General features: G+C 39.5%; 2 protein-coding genes across 3 annotated transcripts; both read left to right on the top strand.

The window, feature by feature from the left end:
* Nucleotides 1-369: 369 nt before the first annotated feature.
* Nucleotides 370-4,236, top strand: LOC126582099 (inactive TPR repeat-containing thioredoxin TTL3-like). Its single transcript, XM_050246102.1, has 7 exons — nucleotides 370-1,648; nucleotides 2,282-2,477; nucleotides 2,568-2,749; nucleotides 2,832-3,165; nucleotides 3,271-3,475; nucleotides 3,555-3,661; nucleotides 3,845-4,236. The coding sequence occupies exons 1-7, from the start codon at nucleotides 657-659 to the stop codon at nucleotides 3,995-3,997; spliced, it is 2,169 nt and encodes a 722-aa protein (XP_050102059.1). The 5' UTR covers nucleotides 370-656; the 3' UTR covers nucleotides 3,998-4,236.
* A 1,752-nt stretch (nucleotides 4,237-5,988) lies between these two features.
* Nucleotides 5,989-8,072, top strand: LOC126582102 (uncharacterized). Of its 2 annotated transcripts, none has more exons than XM_050246106.1 (4): nucleotides 5,989-6,730; nucleotides 6,867-6,911; nucleotides 7,309-7,739; nucleotides 7,876-8,072. In XM_050246106.1, exons 1-3 carry the CDS (start codon nucleotides 6,590-6,592, stop codon nucleotides 7,729-7,731), a joined length of 609 nt encoding a protein of 202 aa, XP_050102063.1. In that variant the 5' UTR covers nucleotides 5,989-6,589; the 3' UTR covers nucleotides 7,732-7,739; nucleotides 7,876-8,072. The 2 variants fall into 2 exon arrangements, with proteins under 2 accessions (XP_050102063.1, XP_050102062.1); XM_050246105.1 differs by having other exon boundaries at nucleotides 7,873-8,072.
* Nucleotides 8,073-21,251: the final 13,179 nt, after the last annotated feature.

Here is a 21,251-nt window from a genome sequence, read left to right as displayed (position 1 = left end):
GATTTGGATGAAATTTTGTAAAAGTTATCTAAGAAGGTAGATCCAAAAAATTAACGTTTCAGATGATAAAAGTGGTTAGCGCCGTGTTATGTTACTATCTAGTTACCGTTTGAGCTTTTTTGTATGTAAATTATAAATATAGAGAAAGAGGCAGGTAGCTATGGATACAATTGAGACAAGGATAATAAATGGTCTAATCCAATTTTAGTTAATAAAATTAAAAAGGAATCATTTTTCATGCTTTGTTTGGCAAGAAATCTAATTCACAAAAAAATAGAAGATAAAACCAAAAATAAAAAATTAATTTCTATTTACCTTTTGTTTCAATTGATTAAAGGAAAGGGGGGAAATGTCTCTCATTTAGTCATTCTTTGCTTGCGCCTTTTAACATCACGGGATCCCCATCCCCATCCCCATCCCCATCCCCTTCTTTTCTCTCTTCTTTCTTTTATTTCTTCCATTTCCTCCACCTCCTCCTCCTTCATCTCCTCCTCCCTACAGCCGCCGCAAGCCAACCTCTCCACATTTTCTTATCACTCCCTTCCTTTTGCTTCTTTCAACAAAGAGCATTGAAATTCAAAACAACAAAAGAAAGAAAGCTCACAGAATTCACAAACTCTGTTTTGTTCTGGGGAAGCTTTAGGCACTGAGCAAAAATGCCCCACACCAGTGCCAAATCTCTGCAAGAAATGGGCTTTGATTCCCTCACGAACCGATTCCGTGACTCACTGAGTTACAACGACACCACCACCATCACCAACGACCACAGCAACAAGCCAGATGTCAAACAGCTCGATCTGGGTTCGCCCGTCTCGCCATTGATGACTCGGAGTTCAGCCAATGGCTGCAATGGACTCGGCCACAGCGGTGGGGCAGCAGTAACCAGTTCAAGCTGCAGTTCAGGTACTTCTTCTGGTTCAGTTTCGAGCAAAACCAGCAATACCCAGCTGGGCAGAAGATCGGATTCCAAACCCAACAACCACTCCGGCGAGCTCTCGGTTTCGTCCGAAACAAGCCCGAGAGCCTCCGAGGCGGTCCGATCCGGTACGACGCCGAGGAATTGGAAGCCGGTTCACCGGAGATCGGTGTCTGCTGGACCCCCATTGATCTACTCTGGTGCAAGCTTCAATACCAGCTTCAGTACTAATGCGAGTAGTAATACTAATACAGCAACTTCATCTTCTTCTGCTTCAATGGCGTCGACCACCACTGTTTTTCCGAGTGGCAACATTTGCCCATCTGGGAAAATCGCCAAGTCTGGATTGGTCTGTAGAGGAATCAACAAGACCGATGTTTTGGGGTCTGGCGGTGGCAACTATGGCCACGGCAGCATAGTCAGAGGAGGCGGTGGGGGTGCGAATGGCGGCGAGTCTGCGATGGCAAAGAGGGCAACTGGGAACTCTGATCCAGAGGAGGTAAAGAAATCTGCTAATGAGCTTTATAGAAGAGGCCAGTTTCTTGAGGCATTGGCATTGTATGATCGTGCCATATCCTTGTCTCCGGACAATGCTGCCTACCGGAGTAACCGTGCCGCAGCGTTAACAGCGCTGGGGAGACTTCCGGAGGCAGTGAGGGAGTGTGAGGAGGCTGTCAGGTTGGACCCTGGTTATGGGAGGGCGCATCAGCGCTTGGGTTCTCTTTATCTTCGGTGAGTAGTGTTGAAAACTGAGACTTTAATCAATCGAAAGTAGGTTTTTCGCAATTTTATTTACGATGTCTTATTTGTTTGTACGATTGTGCAACTTTTATAGTAAACATGTTTTTTTTACATTGCTGGAATGTGATTGGTCTGTTTGTTTAGATTTCACATGAATTGTGCTAAAGTGTGTTTCTTATTGGTTTGTTGGTATCTCTGATGTGTCATTGGTTTGTGTTACCTCGAGCTTTCGCTTCCATTTTCTATTATTTGAATTGGTAGATAAGTACTTCTGATATCAACATTGTGTTCTGTGTTGCTGGCAACCTGAATGGTTTTTGCAACATTGTTCTATGTTGTGTTCTTTTTATCTTTCTGCGCGTTTGAGTACAGATTTCTAGTATTTTTGTTGCTATATGTCGACTTTGAGTCTTTTTAGAGCTTGTAACTGAAATATTTATGGCTAATTTATTTGCATAGAGTTTATAGTTTTAGTGGCCCTCCATTTGCATCTGGGATTCTTATAAGTTTTCCGAAGTTTTCAGTTATGTTGGTCCACTATCTATCTTGCATCATACTCTGAAGTGAACATTTCGAATTCATTCAGCATCATCTCAGTTAATCCATAACTTGGAAATTTTACAGTTTTGGGCTAGTTGAAAATGCCTACCATCACCTCTGTATTCCTGGGCAACGGCCGGATCAGTCTGAGTTGCAGAAGTTGAAGTCATTGGAGAAGCATCTGAAACAATGTGAAGATGCCCGTAAGCTTGGCGATTGGAAAAGTGTGCTAAGGGAATCTGAGGCAGCCATAGCAACTGGAGCAGAGTCCTCTCCTCAGGTATAACACAGATCAAGTTCTCTTAATTTTCTGATTGATGTGGAACAAAAATTTTCAAATCGTTTAAAACTAATTAGAATTAAAACACAGCTTGTTGCTTGTAAAGTTGAAGCTCTACTGAAGCTACATCAGCTCGAAGATGCAGAATCTAGCCTAGCAGATATACCCAAGTTTGAAAATTACCCTCCTTACTTGCAAACCAAACTCTTTGGCATGCTTGTTGAAGCTTATGTTCTGTATGTCAGAGCCCAGGTTGAGATGGCATTAGGAAGGTAAGAACTGAAGTTTCAAACTTACGTAACACACCAGCCATTGTTTTTAGAGTGAGCTAGAAGGATAATAGGTTTTTTGCAGGTTTGAGAATGCAGTAGCAGCTGTAGGGAAGGCAGGACTGATTGACTACAGTAATGTTGAAGTAATGAGGGTTTCGAATAAAGTGAAGAAGGTTGCAAATGCTCGTTCTCAGGGTAATGATCTTTTTAGCTCTGGAAGATTTGATGAAGCCTGCTCTGCTTATGGGGAGGGCCTCAAATATGATAGTTCCAACTCTGTTCTCTATTGCAATAGAGCAGTTTGTCGGTCCAAGCTCGGACAATGGGAACAGTCTGTTGAAGACTGCAACCAAGCCCTAAAGATTCAACCTAATTACATCAAAGCTCTTCTTCGAAGAGCTGCCTCAAATGCAAAGGTACGTTGTCCTTCTTATGTGCATGTGGGTGGGAGCTCATTCTTTGAATTTGTTATTTGTTGATTTATATGTGACTGTTGGTGTCTTTTCTCCCAAAATTTATAGCTTGAACGATGGGCAGAGGCAGTGAGAGATTATGAGGCCTTAAGGAGGGACCTTCCTGGAGACAATGAGGTTGCTGAGTCTCTACACCGGGCACGAGTTGCATTAAACAAGTCTCGTGGAGAGGAATTTCATAATGTGAAGTTTGATGGTGAAGTGGAAGAAGTCTCTAGTTTGGATAAATTTAAAGCTGCGATATCATCACCCGGTAAGCTTCATCCATTTTTAATTCTTAGTAGTTAATTAAAATCCAAGTCTATTGTATAACTGAAGATTTGAAATTTCAGGTGTTTCCGTCGTCCATTTCAAAGTTGAATCCAACGAACAATGCGCAGAAATATCGCCATTCATAAATATGCTTTGTGTTCGATATCCATATGTTCACTTTTTTAAGGTAGTGAAATGATTGAGTGGTCTATTTTCACCTCATGCTCAAGAGATCATTTCACCGTGTTCCTACCGTTTCGGATGAGATTTATTTTACCATTTTTGCATTGATCGTGTATTTCATAATGCAGTAGGAGAATTACCTTATACGGGAGGATCTACAATTAAATACTTTGTTGTTTGATTGAAGGTGGACGTAGAGGAGAGCTTATCCGTAGCAAAAGCGGAGAGCATAAGAACCGTTCCAGCGTTTAAAATTTACAAAAATGGAGAAAAGGTGAGGGAGATGGTCCGTCCAAGCCATCAATTCCTGGAAGAATCGGTGAGAAGCTGCAATCTCTAGCAGGAATGGCGAAACATCTCAGGTCTGGTCCGTTGGCTCGCGTACATGTGTATGGTAACTCTCCTAGTATTTACCATGTTTATTCATATTTCCTGTTCCTACTACAAGGAATACCATTTTTACCTGCGACATACATAATCAGTTACTCAATTGTTTCAGAACCTGCAGAGAGAAATAGCTCTGCCGTTACTTCCTGTTACTCTACATTTGGGGATTATATACGTAATATTCTTCTTCTTCTTTTTTTCTTTTTCTTTTTTATATTAATTTTCTCTCTAGATTTATTTTTCCCTGCCTTTGGATTCCATGTGTTTGGTTGTCCTTTTAAAGTTTTTTTATTATTATTTTTTATTTCCCCAAAATGCCAGCCTGTGTCACTTCCTGATTTTGAGCAAAAGTGGATAGTTTTGATTATAATGTCTCCCCCTCTCTCTCTCTCCTCTGGTAGAGAGAGAGCATGTTGGGTGGTGGGTGGCATTGTGTAAGATCATTGTTGCATAAACATTTTACCTTATTAGGGTCGTTATCGGATGGTTAATCCGATACAAAATAACACGACTCGTTAACAAATTGGGTTGTTATCTGGTCATTTGTTAAGAATCCGTTAAGATAATGAGTTTGACATTACACAACATGACCGGTTAAGATAACGAATATGACACAAAAACGATACGAAAATGATAAAGACAACTAGTTTTTCAGGCCTACCCACAACCGATCCCTTTCAGTTATCCCGACAGCCCTTGCCTCCATCCCCGGCCCATCTCTTCCTCTTTCTTTTTCTCCTTCCACTTTCTCTTCCTCTTTCGTACACTCTCGTGGCTGGGAGACCCAAGGTGTGCGTTGTAGTTAACTGTTCGATCCGCATGTATCCGAGAAACCCGATTTCGATCACACCCGCGAGCGAGCGGAAGAACTCCTCCAGGGAGTCTGTTTGTCAAGGATAGAACGTGCCAATTCCATGCCTTATCCATGCCGTCACTTCACAATGCCTCCTTCCTTCTCTGCCATATCATATGGCCCATATGGTATGCGTGCTTGCTTAATAACTTAATTATTTTGTTGCCGATAATCCATCTATGTACCGACTTTTTACGTTCAAAACCAAGCATGAATGGAACAAATTAGGATATGGTGGAAACCAATGTATGTGCTTCATACTTCAACTTACCAGATTATTATCGCTCTACGAAAGGGAACATTACTCCACATTGCATATAGATATACTTGTGCTTACTTGTGTTGAGTGACCATCTTGCATTGCCTTAAAGATTGCATACGCATGTAAGCTAGACCTAGACTTTGTCGTTTTTGCAAAGCTTAATGGATTCGTGTATGTAGACAAGAATACTTGATTCTTGCCGTGACCACATATCTAAGGAAAACAACTTATTAAGTTGGACCAAGACCTTTATGTGGATGTACTTTAAAAATTAAATATGGACTTGTATGGAAGGTGCATTGACTTGAGAAGTGTATGATTGTTGTGGATTTCGAACCTTAGGCTCGTTACTCATATAGAGTACACCTCTATTTATTCACCTTCATTCATCCGTTGTCGAGTTCTTTCTCCCTCTTTTATTGTTTCGTTTTGTTTAACTCCTCTTGTTTTCTTATTAATCAATCCAATTGTGATATGTAATTTGTTGCATTAGTGTCTAGTTAAATTATAGGATTAAGTACCTAAATCCCTCTAATCTTTTCCTGTCATTCCAAATTGGTCTTATCTTTTTTAAACATTCCAAACAAATACCCAACCTATTAAAAATATCATATCCGTTAAGCCCTAATTGAATTTCTCTTAAATTAACTAGGGCTTACTTTGTCTCCAACACTAATAAAAGGTCATGGAAACATGGTCTCCGCCAAGTAACGGTTGCCGCCACCTCCTTCAGGCCATCACCTCGAAACTCAATGCACAACCACAAACTCTACCCTACAACTCACGCCGCTCATATCGAGAAGAAGGTCTTGAGGTTGCTGAAATGTTATGGGCTGTCATGATGCCGGCACCACCATCTTCATTGCCCACAAAGAATAACTAGAGGCTTTACTAGCCCAAAATTGACGAATAAGGAAATCACATGAACAGAAAACAAGTTTCTTAAAAGCCTATTTGAATTCTTAACCCTCTTTTTTTTTGTTACGAGACTTCCCAATCTTCATTTTTGTTTTCCATTTTATTCGTGAATTTTTATCTTTTCATCTTTTTGCCTTTTTGGGGTTATTTTAGTATCCAAGTAAGCAAATAAGTGGGACCCATTGTTGCCACTTGTATTTTAACGAAAAAAATAAGTGGGACTTAATGAATAAGACATTTTCAAAAGATTGGATACTTGTTTCGAATTTTTAAAAATGTTAAGATCAACTTAGAATAACACTAAAAGGCTAGGGGGTTTAGGGCACTTAATCCTAAATTATAATAAGAAAATCAAATAGAAAGAGTGTAAATATAAATAAAAAAGAAAAAGAAAAGAGAAAAAAAAAACAAGTTAGTTGATAAACCAACCGCATATATAAACAGAAGAGTAGCCAGTACGCAGTAATAAAAGAGCAGAAAAAAAAATCCCAGAGAGAGGGAGCAGAGCGAAAATGGAGATGGCGAGTGCGAGTGCGAGTGGGAGAAAAAGGAAGACGACGAGTTTCCAGAGAGAAAAGATGTTTCTAGAAGATTACCTTCTCCTCATTCAGTCCAACTCCCACCTCCATCTCACCGTCGCTCATCTCAATCAGGTCCCTCTTCTTCTTCTTCTTCTTCTTCTTCATCATAGATCATCTAGTTTTAAATTAGTAATTTATTCACATTTTTCTTTCAATTTATTTCTAAACTGTTTGATTCGAGCTCCTTTTCGAAATTTTGGTTTTGCAGATCATTGGCATGCACGGATACAAGAAGATCTACAAAGTTCCCAAGGTGAAATTTCAATTTCCTCCATATTCTTAGCTTCTGTTTGGTTCCTGAGAAAATCTTAAAATTAATCTACTATTGTTATGTTGGTCGGTTATATTTTAAATGTCATGAATCATGATGATTTCTTCTCTGGGCTGTTTAGCTAGTTTAATTTTTAATTTTTTCCCATTTTTTGTTGAAATTTGCTTCAATCCTTTGGCCGGTTTTTCTCACACTTTCTCGGTAACAAACAAGTCCTAATCCATCGCATTCCCTTTTTTTTTTCTAACATTTTTCATATTTATTTGAAATCTGGTTCGAATTCCTGGCCCCTTTTATTCTCTCTCTCTTTCTCGGTAACCAAACAAGTCCTAATCCATCTCATTTCCTCCTCTTTTGTTCCTATTTTTCAACTCTTAAGAAACGTTTTAGCGACGCCGTGAGTTCGCTGTCGCTTGTCGATCCGGCTCGCTCGACGCTCAAAGACTACATCTCGCCGTTTGTGATCACCACCCTGGAGGACGTCGTCGCTGACCTCGCCGACCTCAACTGGAAGGAGTGCTGCGTCACCTCCGTTGAAACCCTAAGCTCGTGGAAACACACAACCTCCGCTCCTGCTGCTCCTGCGAGCCCCCGCCTCGACCTCGTCCAGTACTCCCAGCTTCAACAATCAACGCCGTTGGCCCTTGATTCCAGACTCTACGGCGTCGTTTCGGCTCCTAACTCTGCTTCCGAGACCGCTCCTCCAGCGAAGAAACTGGTGACGAAGAGGAGGAGGAAGCGATCGCCGATACCCGCCGGTTTCGCTCGTGCTCTGGACTCTTTTTCGTACGGATCGTGCTGACGTCACAGGTACTGAATTTTCGCGACTCACTCTTTGTGCGCGGGCGCGCCGTTTGTTTACTGTATTTTATTTTTTATTTTCAAATTCGGATATTCTGTTTTTTTTTTTAATAATTTTTTGTTTCGGTTGTTTTTTTCGCAGCAGACTTACGTGTTGGCGGGAGTTGGGCACTTGTTTGGTAGAGCTATGATATTTTTGAAAGGTGAGGGATATTTCTGGATATTCGCTCAGACAGTGGTACAATTGTGTTTGTGAAGAAGTGTTAAGGGTATTTCGGGCTTTTTATATTTGTTGCTTTGTAGCTGGTAGTGGTAATTGCTAATTGGTTAAGTGAATCCAAATCTATGCGTCTCGTGGTTTCCTTTTAATAAGTACGATTGACTAATGCACGTTTTTGTTTTATAGTAATGGATGTTTTAGAATGTACTAGAAAATAAGCCCGTGCGTTGCGGCAGGAACTACTGTTTCAGTTATAACTGCATAAATAAGACATATTTAACATGAATAAATTTAACAATCATAAATGAACAGAGGGACACATAAGAATGCGGTTGATAAGTTAAGCAGCTTGGCTTTTATATGCATTCAACTAAGCTAACATGTAAAGACATTGCACAATTAGTAGGAAGAAACTGAACGTTCTTGATCACAAAGACATGGTTGCCCAAAAAATTCTGTTTCCATAAGAAATAGAAGAAACAAAAACAACATGCAGTTCAAACACATTGTGTAGTTTAGATGGCAAAATATTTGCCCTGCAGGGCAGACTCCTATTCCAGCACTTAATAAAAAAACATAGAAAGTGTTTAGTACTTGTTCAAGTAGCTAATTTTGCAAGCACAAATGTTCAAAGTTAAAAATATGTAGAAGCCCTGTTTCTGTATGAAATAGAAGAAACAGAAGTAACATGCAGTTCACACATATTTTGCCCCTGCAGTTAAGACGTCAAAATATATGTCCTATAGGCTAGCCACCTGTTTTAGCAATTACCAAAAAACAGAAAAAGTGTTCCGTTCTTGTTCGAGCAGCTAAGTTGTCAAGCACAAATGTTCAAACCTCAAAAGGTGGTAAGAACGAAATGACATCATCAAATGCACCAATGCAGATAACACGCACTAATGCCCATTCATTCAAACTGCAGGCCAAGATGTGCAAAAAACATTTGCATATTCCTTGAAGGAAAATTTCTAGGCCTTTGTTATATTATGTATTAAGGAGAACCAAACTGTATCCCTCAACACTAAATTTGTTGGACTCACAATCCCCTTGCAAGGGTTGTAAAACTCAAAAGCTTATTGTCCAAAACCAAAACAATTTGTACCATTTACATGCATGTGCAACATATGGCTTACACTGGAAAAACGTCTAAAATCAAATAGAAATTTGTAAATCATGTAAAGATTTTGTTTTACATTTTTATAATCAAATAGCAAGTAAAATTACAAACTTTCAGCAACCTGAGAGCAGAAATTAAGATGTTGAGATATCCCGAAACATACAACATACTGTATGGACCGTCTTTTCTTGACTTTCTCAATTTCTCTTGCTACAACCTCATTCATCATTCAATGAATTCAGATTTCAGATATAACTAGACAGATGAAGCCTTATTGACTCTAATCCTCACTAACCAACAAAGCTTAAATGTTACTATTTTGCTCAAATTAAATAAATTGTACCCCTATCCCCCATTTTCCGCGCAATTCACCACCTAAACAATGCAACCAAAAACCAAAAGAAAAGATAAAAGATTGTTACCTATGGTTAAATTTATTTACAATGAAAGATGTTTTGGCTTTTTGAAAGAAGTTTTACATGAAAAGTATAAAATGGGTGAATCAAGCTCTTGGAGCTCTTTGAACCACTTTATGACCCTAATTGGTATGATTGAAAATGAAGAGTAATCAAACTTCATTAGCCTAATTGAAACAAATTAAATACCATATTGAAAATGCATTAAAAGCTGAGAATATGCTTTATAAAGACACACCTCAACAATCTTAAGAATTTTGTTCCAAATATAGTATCATTTTCAATCGACAGAATTTTGTAATCGAACCCATATATATATATATATATATATATATATATATATATATATATATATATATATATATATATATATGCACGGAGAAAAATCATTTATTTCCCTAGTACTAACAAAATTAGTAGTGTATATATGTAATATATATATACACACACACACACACTTTTGGATTTGGAGGAGGAAGCAACCATACCCTGAATATATCCAAGGCTAATGTAAGACTTGACTTGTTTGTGTACTCTTCGCATGCCACATAGTTGCAATTTCAAATTATATTATTAACTCTCAAAACTAATGATATGAAAATGCTTAATCATGTTTTAATTGACATAATCTGCTTACTTGTTACATTCAGGGTGGTTATCGTCGCTCCAATCGATAGGGTTAACCACCTTGGTCATGCTGGTGTAGGCATACACCATTTGGGGTCTGCCTTTCCAAGCCCTGCCCAAATATGTGTCAGTGCCTGCCCCATTAATTATATGTTACATTGTTAGTCACAAAGAATCAAAAGTTCAAAACCATGACATGTAGACAAACAAAAAGATTAACTACACATATCTTAGTTAATCCACCCAAACTATGTTTTGAGAGGGGGAAGGGGAACAATCATGTGAATTTATAGTTTATATGGTGAGACTCGCATAATCTACTCGATCATTGTCATTCCTATACATTCCTCATAAATTATATTAAAATTATGGGGAAAAGAAATAACATGCATACATGAAATAAAATTGTATCACAATAGAATTATATTATGAACAAAATAAGGATAGATTGTGTTTACCTAGTGTTTTTCTGCGGGGAAAGAAGTCTGGTTTTCCTTTTTTTTTTGGCAATTTTATAGGATGTCATCAAATTTTTGCACGTTTGTCTATGTGAAATGTAAATTAGATAAGAGTTTGATTAAACATATGAAAAAAATATTGTTTAGTATGGTGTAAACACAAAATTACACGTGTGTAGTAGTTGGGATAGCAAAAGCTTTACAAATGAGATTGCAATTGAAGGTTAAACCCCTCAGTTGTCATATGCGTTCACAAAATGTAAACTGATTGGTATGTTTAAGCAGTGATGATGATACTTTTGGTCTAGCATAGTTGGCAATATGTGTAGTACATGTATTACCCTAATTTTATCTTAATTATTAATCATTATAAGACTAAAATCTCTCCTCAAGCTTGTAAAGAAGCTTGAGTTTAAACTCATTTTCCTACTTTGAACAAAACTTTACCCAGATACCTCAAATAATCGGAATCATACAAAAACCAAGCATCCTAGTAGCTAGCTAGTACATGAAATCACTAATTATATTAAAAATATTAGGAAATTTTTTAGATATGAAAAAACACAAATAAAGTTTGAAAAATCACTTACTGAATGCCCAAGATAGAGATCCTTATTTCCAGTAACCTTTCCAATCTTGGCTAGCCATCTTCCATGTTGATGACGTCTGCTACACAGAGAAGAAACAAAACAAAGAGATTTTAGAGATTTTTATTTGGTATATATATTATTTCTCATCGATATTTTATCTAAATTATTAAATAAAATTATGAATAGCTAATAAGACCTTATAATTCTTCTGTACATTGAAGCCCCTCTTGAGAATCCACTACTTTTCCTGTAAAGATCGCATTATGTTAGTAATCGATTAACATTTAAACGTTGTTGTACATATAAATCCACCGGATGCATGATTAGTAGCATGAATTAAAACAATAGTAACCAAGACTACAACTCCTACTCAAAAGGTAAATTCTTTTTCCAAATGAAAACTGTGTTTGGTGGACTGGAGGAATACAAAAAACTTAAACTTTTTGAAAGCATAGAAACAGAGAGAAGATACAATTGGAAGTAAAGTTTGAAATCTTACCGAGGGGCTTTAAAAGAAGCACAAAATTATTAGCTGATCATTTTGCACTTTAACGAATGGTATTAGTAGCACTGCTTTTCTGTTTAACAAAAGTACAAATCTTATCAACAAAATTATGATGCGTCTATTAAAGATTCATTATAGTATTAGTGTAAGTAGTTAATTTGTAAATTTGTTACATATGAGATAATTTATAACGGTAAGAAACAAAGGAATAGATGATGTTTGTACCATACTTGACCAATCCTAAAACTACTGAGCACCGGTCAACGTTATACCGTCAAGGACCAAGAAGAGTTTCCCTCCAACCAAGAGGCCAATCACAGCGTGACACGTGTCGACATCAGAAGCCAATCATAGCGCGACACGTGTCAACATTAGAAGTCAATCACAACACAACACGTGTCAATGTCAGAATGAAACTAGAAACTCTCTTCTATAATAGAGATCATTCTCTCACAATATTTCCTAATGTCATTTGTACTAAATCATTCACTAGTACTCACTAAAGGAGAGCTTGAACCTATGTACTTGTGTAAACCCTTCACAATTAATTAGAACTCATCTACTCCGTGGATTTAGCCAATCTGGGTGAACCACGTACATCTTGTGTTTGCTTCCCTGTCCCTATCCATTTACATATTTATCCACACTAGTGACCGGAGCAATCTAGCGAAGGTCACAAACTTGACACTTTCTATTGTACCAAAGTCCTCACTGATTTTGTGCATAAACATTTGGCGCCATCTGTGGGAACGACACTTATTCCCACTCTCTTCAGCTTTGCCAAGCTTTCCACCATTCATACACTCTCTTTTGACCAGGCATCCCTCTCCAACATGGGGAGCGAAGAAAGCCACAACACACAGAATGACACCCCTCTTGCACCTAGTGCGAATCAACGAAAGAAGGAAGGAAATAGGGTTGCCCTTCAAGCTAAAGTCGATGAGCTAGAAGCTCAGAACAACAAGATAGCAATGAAGAATGAGGTCCTCCAGGAGCAGTATGAGAAGCTCTTTGAGACGCTTCACGAAACAAGGCGTACTCAAACACACGAGCTCGTTGCCCCTATGGACATCAACCATCATCTGGGTGCCCCCTAACACGGAGGGTCACCTCCATTTGACATGGGTATCCCTGATGAGGAGCGAGCTAATCATCAAAACATTGATCAACATAAGACTTCTCTCAACCCAAATGCTTCGACCTGAAGTAGAAGACAAGGATGAAGACACCTCCTTACAGAAGGGTTGGAAGTATCGAAAGCCGTTTATCATGACTGTCGAGATTTCCTAAAGCAACGTCGAGAGAATCCCCTCCACATATGCTCGAAGATCAATGACCCAATGGTTTCTGAAAGACTCGGTCCCCTCCCACGACCTAGGCTAGTTGCCAATCTAGGGAAGAAACGATAGGTCTCAGAGGAATATGAAGGTACGGGGGACTCTGAGGTATTCTGATAGACTCACCCTATAAGTCAGTACGGCGAGTCCAAGAAAAAACCACACGCCCTTACTCAAACTTTTCTACTTCCAAGAGGCGATGGAGATTTACAAAAGAAAATTCCAGTGGTACATGACTCCACTCAGGACCCCCTTGTCCTACAGCTCTTTGAGGAAGTAAACAAGTTGAAGGCCGAACGTCAGGCCGAGATACCTGACTAGAACCAACCCAGGCCTGGCCCTCTCACAAGAAGGATCCTCGACACCCCATTCAAGCGAAGACAAAACAAAAGCTTGGTTTACAACTCTACACTGGAAGGGAGGACCCAATTGAACACCTTAACCTCTTTGAGTCCACCATGGCATATCAGATGCACACTGACAAAGAGTGATGTCTTCTCTTCCCCTCCACCATCTCTAGCGGAGCTCTAAACTGGTATTACCGTCTTCCACCTAAGACAGTAGACTCATTTGAGGAATTGAGGAAACCGTTTGTCTCTTAACACATCTTCCAGACCGATCACTTGAATTCTGCAGATGACTTGTACACTATTCGCCAGAAGCCGGACGAGTACTATGAGAGTATGCCGGTCACTTCAGCCATAAGTATTCTCGCAGCATTGAGGCAGATGACAAGACCGCCCTCAAGGCCTTCATCGCAGGCCTACGTGATTGTTTCTTCAAGTACATGATCAATGCCAACACTTGGAAGACTTACTCTGAGGTGATGGCACATGCTTACAACCACGCCTCCGCCAAAGCAAGGACATACCAAGGGAACCCGCATATGGTTAACCCCTATCAACAAATGGGAAATGGAAGTCAAGTTCTACTAAGTGAGGAGATATTGGCCATTTAGACACCCATTGCATCATCTCCTGCCTCATTTAGCTACTCGCTAAGTCACCAAACGTATTTGTTTCTTGGTAAGAGGAAATATTTTTACTCTCAGCAAGCCCATTACAACAAAAGGGATAAAAGTTCGTATCAAGACAACCAGGGGTGAACGTACCGTCAACTATTATAACTATGGGGCCAAACTTCACTCTTTCAAAGTGGAAGACTAGGTACTGAAGGAAATGCTATTATAAGAAGGCATACACATTACAAATGTTTTGACTCTCAACCGCTTAAGATCTTTTGTCACACAAGCAATTCGACAAATATTTAAAGAAGAGGGAATTCAGACAACTTCTTCTGAGTCTTTTGCGTTCCTAGCACTGGAACACTTGGTCTACGCTAACCTACCCTTATACTCCAACTCAGAGCTTCAACATGTGTACTTTGACACAAAGTATGTGATACTAAGTGTTACAACCAACATGGTTCACATATCAAAAGCATGGATCCCTTCATGCATAGCAAAACATTCATAAGCATCACTTATATCAATCAACATAAACATTATACATTCCAACACATTCATACATAAACATCATACATTCCAACACATTCATACATAAACATCAAACATTCCAACACATCTATACATAAGCCAACTGTGTTTCGAAATGGTTCAACATACTTTGTGTCTTCGACACTTGCTACAATGTGCATTGACACCTTACCGTTATTCTCACCAACTAGATGATGAAATGTGAAGAAGGAAGTCATCTTCATGCCACCAACCAGGTGATGAAATGTACAACCCATACTCTCCTTCATGCCACCAACTAGGTGATGAAATGTACAACCCGTACTCTAATATCATTTGGCAACTTGCCACTCATGCCACCAACCAGGTGAAGAAGGAACTCATCTTCATGCCACTAACCAGGTGATGAAATGTACAACCTGTACTCTCCTTCAAGCCACCAACCAGGTGATGAAATGTACAACCCGTACTCTAAGATTATTTAGCAACTTGCCATTCATGCCACCAACCAGGTGAAGAAGGAACTCATATTCGTGCCACCAACTAGTGATGAAATGTACAACCCGTACTCTCCTTCATGCCACCAACTAGGTGATGAAATGTACAACCCGTACTCTAATATCATTTGGCAACTTGCCACTCATGCCAACAACCAGGTGAAGAAGGAACTCATCTTCATGCCACCAACCAGGTGATGAAATGTACAACCCTTACTCTCATTCATGCCACCAACCAGGTGATGACATGTACAACCAGTACTCTAATATCATTTGGCAACTTGCCACTCATGCCACCAACCAGATGAAGAAGGAACTCATCTTCATGCCACCAACCAGGTGATGAAATGTACAATCCGTACTTTCCTTCATGCCCTCAAACTTGACAACTCAACTAGGGGAACACTTATGCCCAACAAGAGTTATAGTCACCAAAAAAGTCTTATTGCAAGCCAACAACAACTTCAGTGCATGGCATACGAAGATCAAGCTATTCAGCCCTCTTACATCTGCTTCAGACATTTCCCCTCTGTAACAATGCAAACACTACAACTCGTAGAAAGCTTCACACACTCTTGATTAAGACAGTGTGAAGCAAAACCAATTTATGGTGCTAACAAGAGCTTCATCAATGGAGGGCAACCACAATTCTCAAAAGCTTCACACACTCTTGATCAAGACAGTGTGAAGCAAAACCAATTTATGGTGCCAACAAGAGCTTTATCAATGGAGGGCAACCACAATTCTCAAAAGCTTCGCACACTCTTGATCAAGACAGTGTGAAGCAAAACCAATTTTGTGGTGCCAACAAGAGCTTCATCAATGAAGGGCAACCACAATTCTCAAAAGCTTCACACACTCTTGATCAAGACAGTGTGAAGCAAAACAATTTATGGTGCCAACAAAAGCCTCATCAAAGGAGTTCAACCACAATTCTCAAAAGCTTCACACACTCTTGATCAAGACTGTTCGAAGCAAATTCAATTTATATGGTTCATCCAAACCTTCGACTACTACAAGGTGTGGCTTGCATCACAATCTCTTGCTCAATAGTATGGAAGCAAAATTTGTATATGTTGTCTCTCCCACATTTTCAAATTTCTAATTTTCCCAAAAAAAAAAAGAAAAAAAAAGAAAGGAAATTGGGAAATTCAACAAAGTTTCACCACAAAAGCTTCATCAATGGAGGACAACTACAAATTCTCAAAAGCTTCACACTATCTTGATCAAGATACCCAACAAAGCTTCACCAACAAAAGCTTCATCAATGGAGGACAACTAAAAATTCTCAAAAGCTTCACACTATCTTGATTAAGATAGTGTGAAGCAAAATCAATTCATGGTACCCAACAAAAGCTTCAACTCCAAAGCTTCACCTACAAAGCTTCAACTCCCAAGCTTCACCGACAAAACTTCAACTCCAAAGCTTCACCTATAAAAGCTACAACTCCAAAGCTTCACCTACAAAGCTTCAACTCCAAAGCTTCATCTACAAAAGCTTCACCCACAATAGCTTTACCAACAAAAGCTTCACCCACCAAGTTTCACCCACAAAAGCTTCACCCACCACAAAAGCTTCACCCACAAAAGCTTCACCCACAATAGCTTCACCTACAAAAGCTTCACCCATAAAAGCTTCACCAACAAAAGCTTCACCCACTACAAAAGCTTCACCCACTACAAAAGCTTCACCCATAAAAGCTTCACCAACAAAAGCTTCACCCACAAAAGCTTCCCCCACAAAAGCTTCCCCCACAACAAAAGCTTCACCCACAAAAGCTTCCCCTACCACAAAAGCTTCACCAATAAAAGCTTCACCCACCACAAAAGCTTCACCCACAAAAGCTTCACCTACAAAGCTTCAACACAAAAGCTTCACACTATCTTGATCAAGATAGTGTGAAGCAAAATCAATTCATGGTACCCAACAAAGTTTCAACCTCAAAGCTTCACCTACAAAGCTTCACCTATAAAGCTTAAAATATATATATATTTTTTTTTTTCTTTCAGAAATTCGAAAACTCAAAAAAAAAAAAAAAAAAAAAAATTGCTAGGTCTCCTCTTCTTTCGGCCCAACAACTTTCATAACAAATATATATGAAGGAGGAGTTTTGAGCTACCACTTAGAAAGGAAAATGGTGAAGTTTTGTTACTTTAGAAACTTGGCTACTAGCAAGACACCTCATTCGTCAACTCCCTCAACTGGAGACTTGGGGGACTCCTACCATATGATACTGCACCTTGATACTCGGAAGTCTCACGACCACTCAGTGACTTGAATTTTTTCAAGTCTCCAACCAAGAAGTTTTCCTCACTTGGGAAATTAAGGGAGCACTACCTCAACCTACATGTTTCACTCACAAAGCTTCAACATACAAGCTTCAACAAAAGGAAAAATTCAAAGAACTTAGTGAAGAAAGCCTTGGTGTATTTAACACAATACGTTGAAATGAAGCAAAGCTTGTTTACTGATATCTCTGATAAGTTACAAATATGTACATATACATGAATCAAAATAAACAAACAAGAGGGAGCCTTCACAATGGTTGCTCAGGAGAAGTCTTAGTAGTCGGCAGAGCCCTAAAAAGAGGAGGCACCAGAGGGTGATTATTCGGAGCCTCAGTACTAGGCAGAACCGTAGAAGCAGGAGGCACTGAAGGTTGATCATTTGGAGCTTTATTACGCGGAACAGCCCCAGAAGATGAAGGCAATAAATGCATTTGGAACAAACCCACAAATCTCTGATGGTCAAGTAAAATTTGACTATCAGATTCCTGCTGCTGGTCGAGCTTCCTCTTCATGTTTGTAGCATAGTCATGTGCGAGCCTGTGCAGATATTTATTCTCATGCTTGAGCCCTCTGATCTCCTGTTTAAGACTTATCAGCTCAGCCGCCAATGATTCAACTTGGCGGGTTCGAGCAAATATGCGTTGGGTCATATTAGACACAGAACCTGCACATTGAATACTGAGAGCCAGAGAATCCTTAACAGCCAACTCATCAGACCGTTTGGAAAGTAGTCTGTTATCTTTGGGAGTGAGAAGGTTCTTGGCCACCACCGCAGCGGTCATATCATTCTTCATCACAGAGTCCCCAATGGTAAGAGGACCAGTATGGGATAAGAAGGATGGCGCCATATGTTGTCTTGAGAAGGCATGGCTGCCTCTTTACCAAAGTTCAAGTCAGAATGACGGTCCGATGGGCCAGACATTCTCAGAAATGATGAAGGAGAAATAAGGTGCAATAAATCTCTGAAGTAAGGGGAAAATTCCTACAAGCAATAACTCTCTGAATGTACTTCTTGCACACAATTGGTGCCCTTATAAAAGAAAGGGCAATAGGACCGTTGGTTCAAAAATCGAAAAGGCACCACTCTCCGAATTCTGAAGAGGCACCACTTTCCACACACAACATCAGCTCCTCGGGTACCACAGATAACTTTGCCAAAGATCTCTGACAAAGTTTAGACACATAAATTTTGAAGGTCCAGCTACCCTACTATTACCCACAAGGGTAAATGAACAACACCACTGCTTGATAACTAGAAAGTCCCAATGTGTGTCAACCTCCGTGCTCTGTGACAAGGCATACTGGCAAAAATGCCCAACTTTTACTCACATTCGAAAAAACACTCCCAACAAGATTGCTTGCTCAAAAATCGAAGAGGCACCGCTATCAAAATCTCGAGAGCCAGACTCCCAACAGGATTATGTGCTCAAAAATCGAAGAGGCACCGCCATCCGAATCTCGAGAGCCAGACTCTCAACAGGATTACTTTCTCAAAAATCGAAGAGACACTGCTCTCCGAATCTCAAGAGTCAGACTCCCAACATGATTGCTTTCTCAAAAATCGAAGAGGCAACGTTCTCTGAATCTCAAGAGCCAGATCTCTGACAGGATTCCTTGTTCGAAAACCAAAGAGGCACCGTTCTCCGAACTTCGAGAGCCAGATTTCCTTGGAGAAAGCTTGTCTGCAATTTTCACACGCAACATCAGCTTTCCAGATACCATAGACCATTTTTTCAAAGTGCTCTGATAAAGTTAAAACACGTGAAGATTGCAGCTCCCACTACATTGCTATGACCAATAAGGGTAAAGAAATAGCACTAGTACTTGTTGTTAGGGAGACTCTTATATATGTCGACCTCCATTCTTCACAGCCAGGCAGACCTGCAAATAAAAAAAATGCTCAACTTTTCTTCACATCCGAGAGGGCACTTTCAGCAGAGTCTCTTGAAATACTCAGCTTCTTTTCCCCCCGTTAATACATCTGCAAACAAGCCACACCAGAGCAAGAGTATCTCATATCATCAGGGTCAAAAGCAAGAGTATCTCATATCATTCTTTTTCCCTGTCTTTTCCTTTGGCTTTGTTCTTACCTACAAGATAAGGAGAAAGAGAGCAATCAGTCAGCACTTAAAATCAAGCTTCCAGTCAGGAACTGACTGCCTGGAACCCCTTGCCTGATTACTTACCTGGCATTGCTCTCGAGTACTCATCTTTAACATCTTATGCTTTCAGAAAAGATACCACATCTACCTGAGGAACAGATAGGGCAAGTGAGAAGGATACAAGGAAACATGTGGAGACAAGCGTAACAGAACACGTGCCGATACATCCACTACTTTGTCAACAGCAAAAGTATCCCATATCATTAGGATCGAATGTACTCTAGATTTGATGGACTTGTTTTAATCCTCAAATTCTTGAGTCGGCCTTATACTCTGGAGGAAACCAGAAAACCCTCCAGCCTAGTTCAAGAATAAGCCTGTGGAAAGTTACTTCTTCAAAAGCAAAAGTATCTCACATCATCTCTTCTCCATTTGCTTCTCCTTATCCTTGTTGCTTTTTACGACACAAGGAGAAAGAGAACAATCAACCAGAAACGGAAGTCGAACCTCTGATCCAGGTTGCTTGCTTAGAAGTCTGATTGCTTACCTTGTCTGTTACCTCCTTCGGCAAATCTCCTAGCTCGGCGACTTGGGGGACTCCTACTATAGGGTTTGTATCGCACTTGACCAAGCCTGAAACTACAAGTAACCTTTAAGTGAAATTGATACATTACCTTGTGCATCTTCATCGGCTAAAGATACCACCCTTGGATAAAGGAAAAGCACTTCCAGAGAAGATGCCACATCTACATATGAGACAGATAAGGCAAGTGAAAATGATACCACACTTCGGTACTTAGAAGTTTCGTGATTACTCAATGGCTTGGATCTTATAAGTCCTCAACCGAGGAGCTTCCCTCACTTAGGAACTTAAGGGAGCACTGTTTGTACCATACTTGACCAATCCTGAAACTACTGAGCACCGGTCAATGTTATGCCGTCAAGGACCCAGAAGAGTTTCCCTCCAACCAGGAGGCCAATTACAGCGTGACACGTGTCGACATCAGAAGCCAATCATAGCGCAACACGTGTTAACATCAGAAGCCAATCACAACACGACATGTGTCAATGTCAGAATGAAACTAGAAACTCTCTTCTATAAATAGAGATCATTCTCTCACAATATTTCCTAATGTCATTACTCACTAAAGGAGAGCTTGAACCTATGTACTTGTGTAAACCCTTCACAATTAATGAGAACTCCTCTACTTCGTGGACGTAGCCAATCTGGGTGAACCATGTACATCTTGTGTTTGCTTCCATGTCCCTATCCATTTACATATTTATCCACACTAGTGACCGGAGCAATCTAGCGAAGGTCACAAACTTGACACTTTCTGTTGTACCAAAGTCCTCATTGATTTTGTGCATCAACAGATGATATATATAGGTCACATAACATTTGCCAGATTTATATTATGAAAAACTTTTAACAAAGTTAAATTCTTTTCGTCAAACTATCACACACTAAACCTATTTTGTTACTGTATTTATACAATTTGCAATTGTGGATCAAAGTTGGTGAGAGAAATTGATTATAATACCTCTTTAGTTTACGGTTGTAGAAGCCATATGATCTTATATTTGTTGTCCCATCCTTTGATCCTTTTATAATAAACAATCAGAAACTTCTATCAATAACTTTTCCAATGCAGGTAGTAAAATGGAAAAATTAGAACTCCCAAATTATATTGTTGTATAATTTTGAATAATACCTATGTGCAACACTTCATGTAAAAGTCCTTTTTCCTCATACATTTGACAAACTTGCAAACAATTAGTCCAACCACTTGGTATCTTTGAAGATGCTGCACAGTAAGAGTGCAATCCTAAAAATCACAAACATGCAAAATTCGAATCAAATCTGTAAGTCGTTTAGCATTTTATTC

The sequence above is a fragment of the Malus sylvestris genome, chromosome 9 (genome assembly GCF_916048215.2).
Source record: "Malus sylvestris chromosome 9, drMalSylv7.2, whole genome shotgun sequence".
NCBI lineage: Eukaryota > Viridiplantae > Streptophyta > Magnoliopsida > Rosales > Rosaceae > Malus > Malus sylvestris.
The sequence above is the reverse complement of the archived record's forward strand: the minus strand, read 5'-3'. Positions and strand labels throughout refer to the sequence as shown.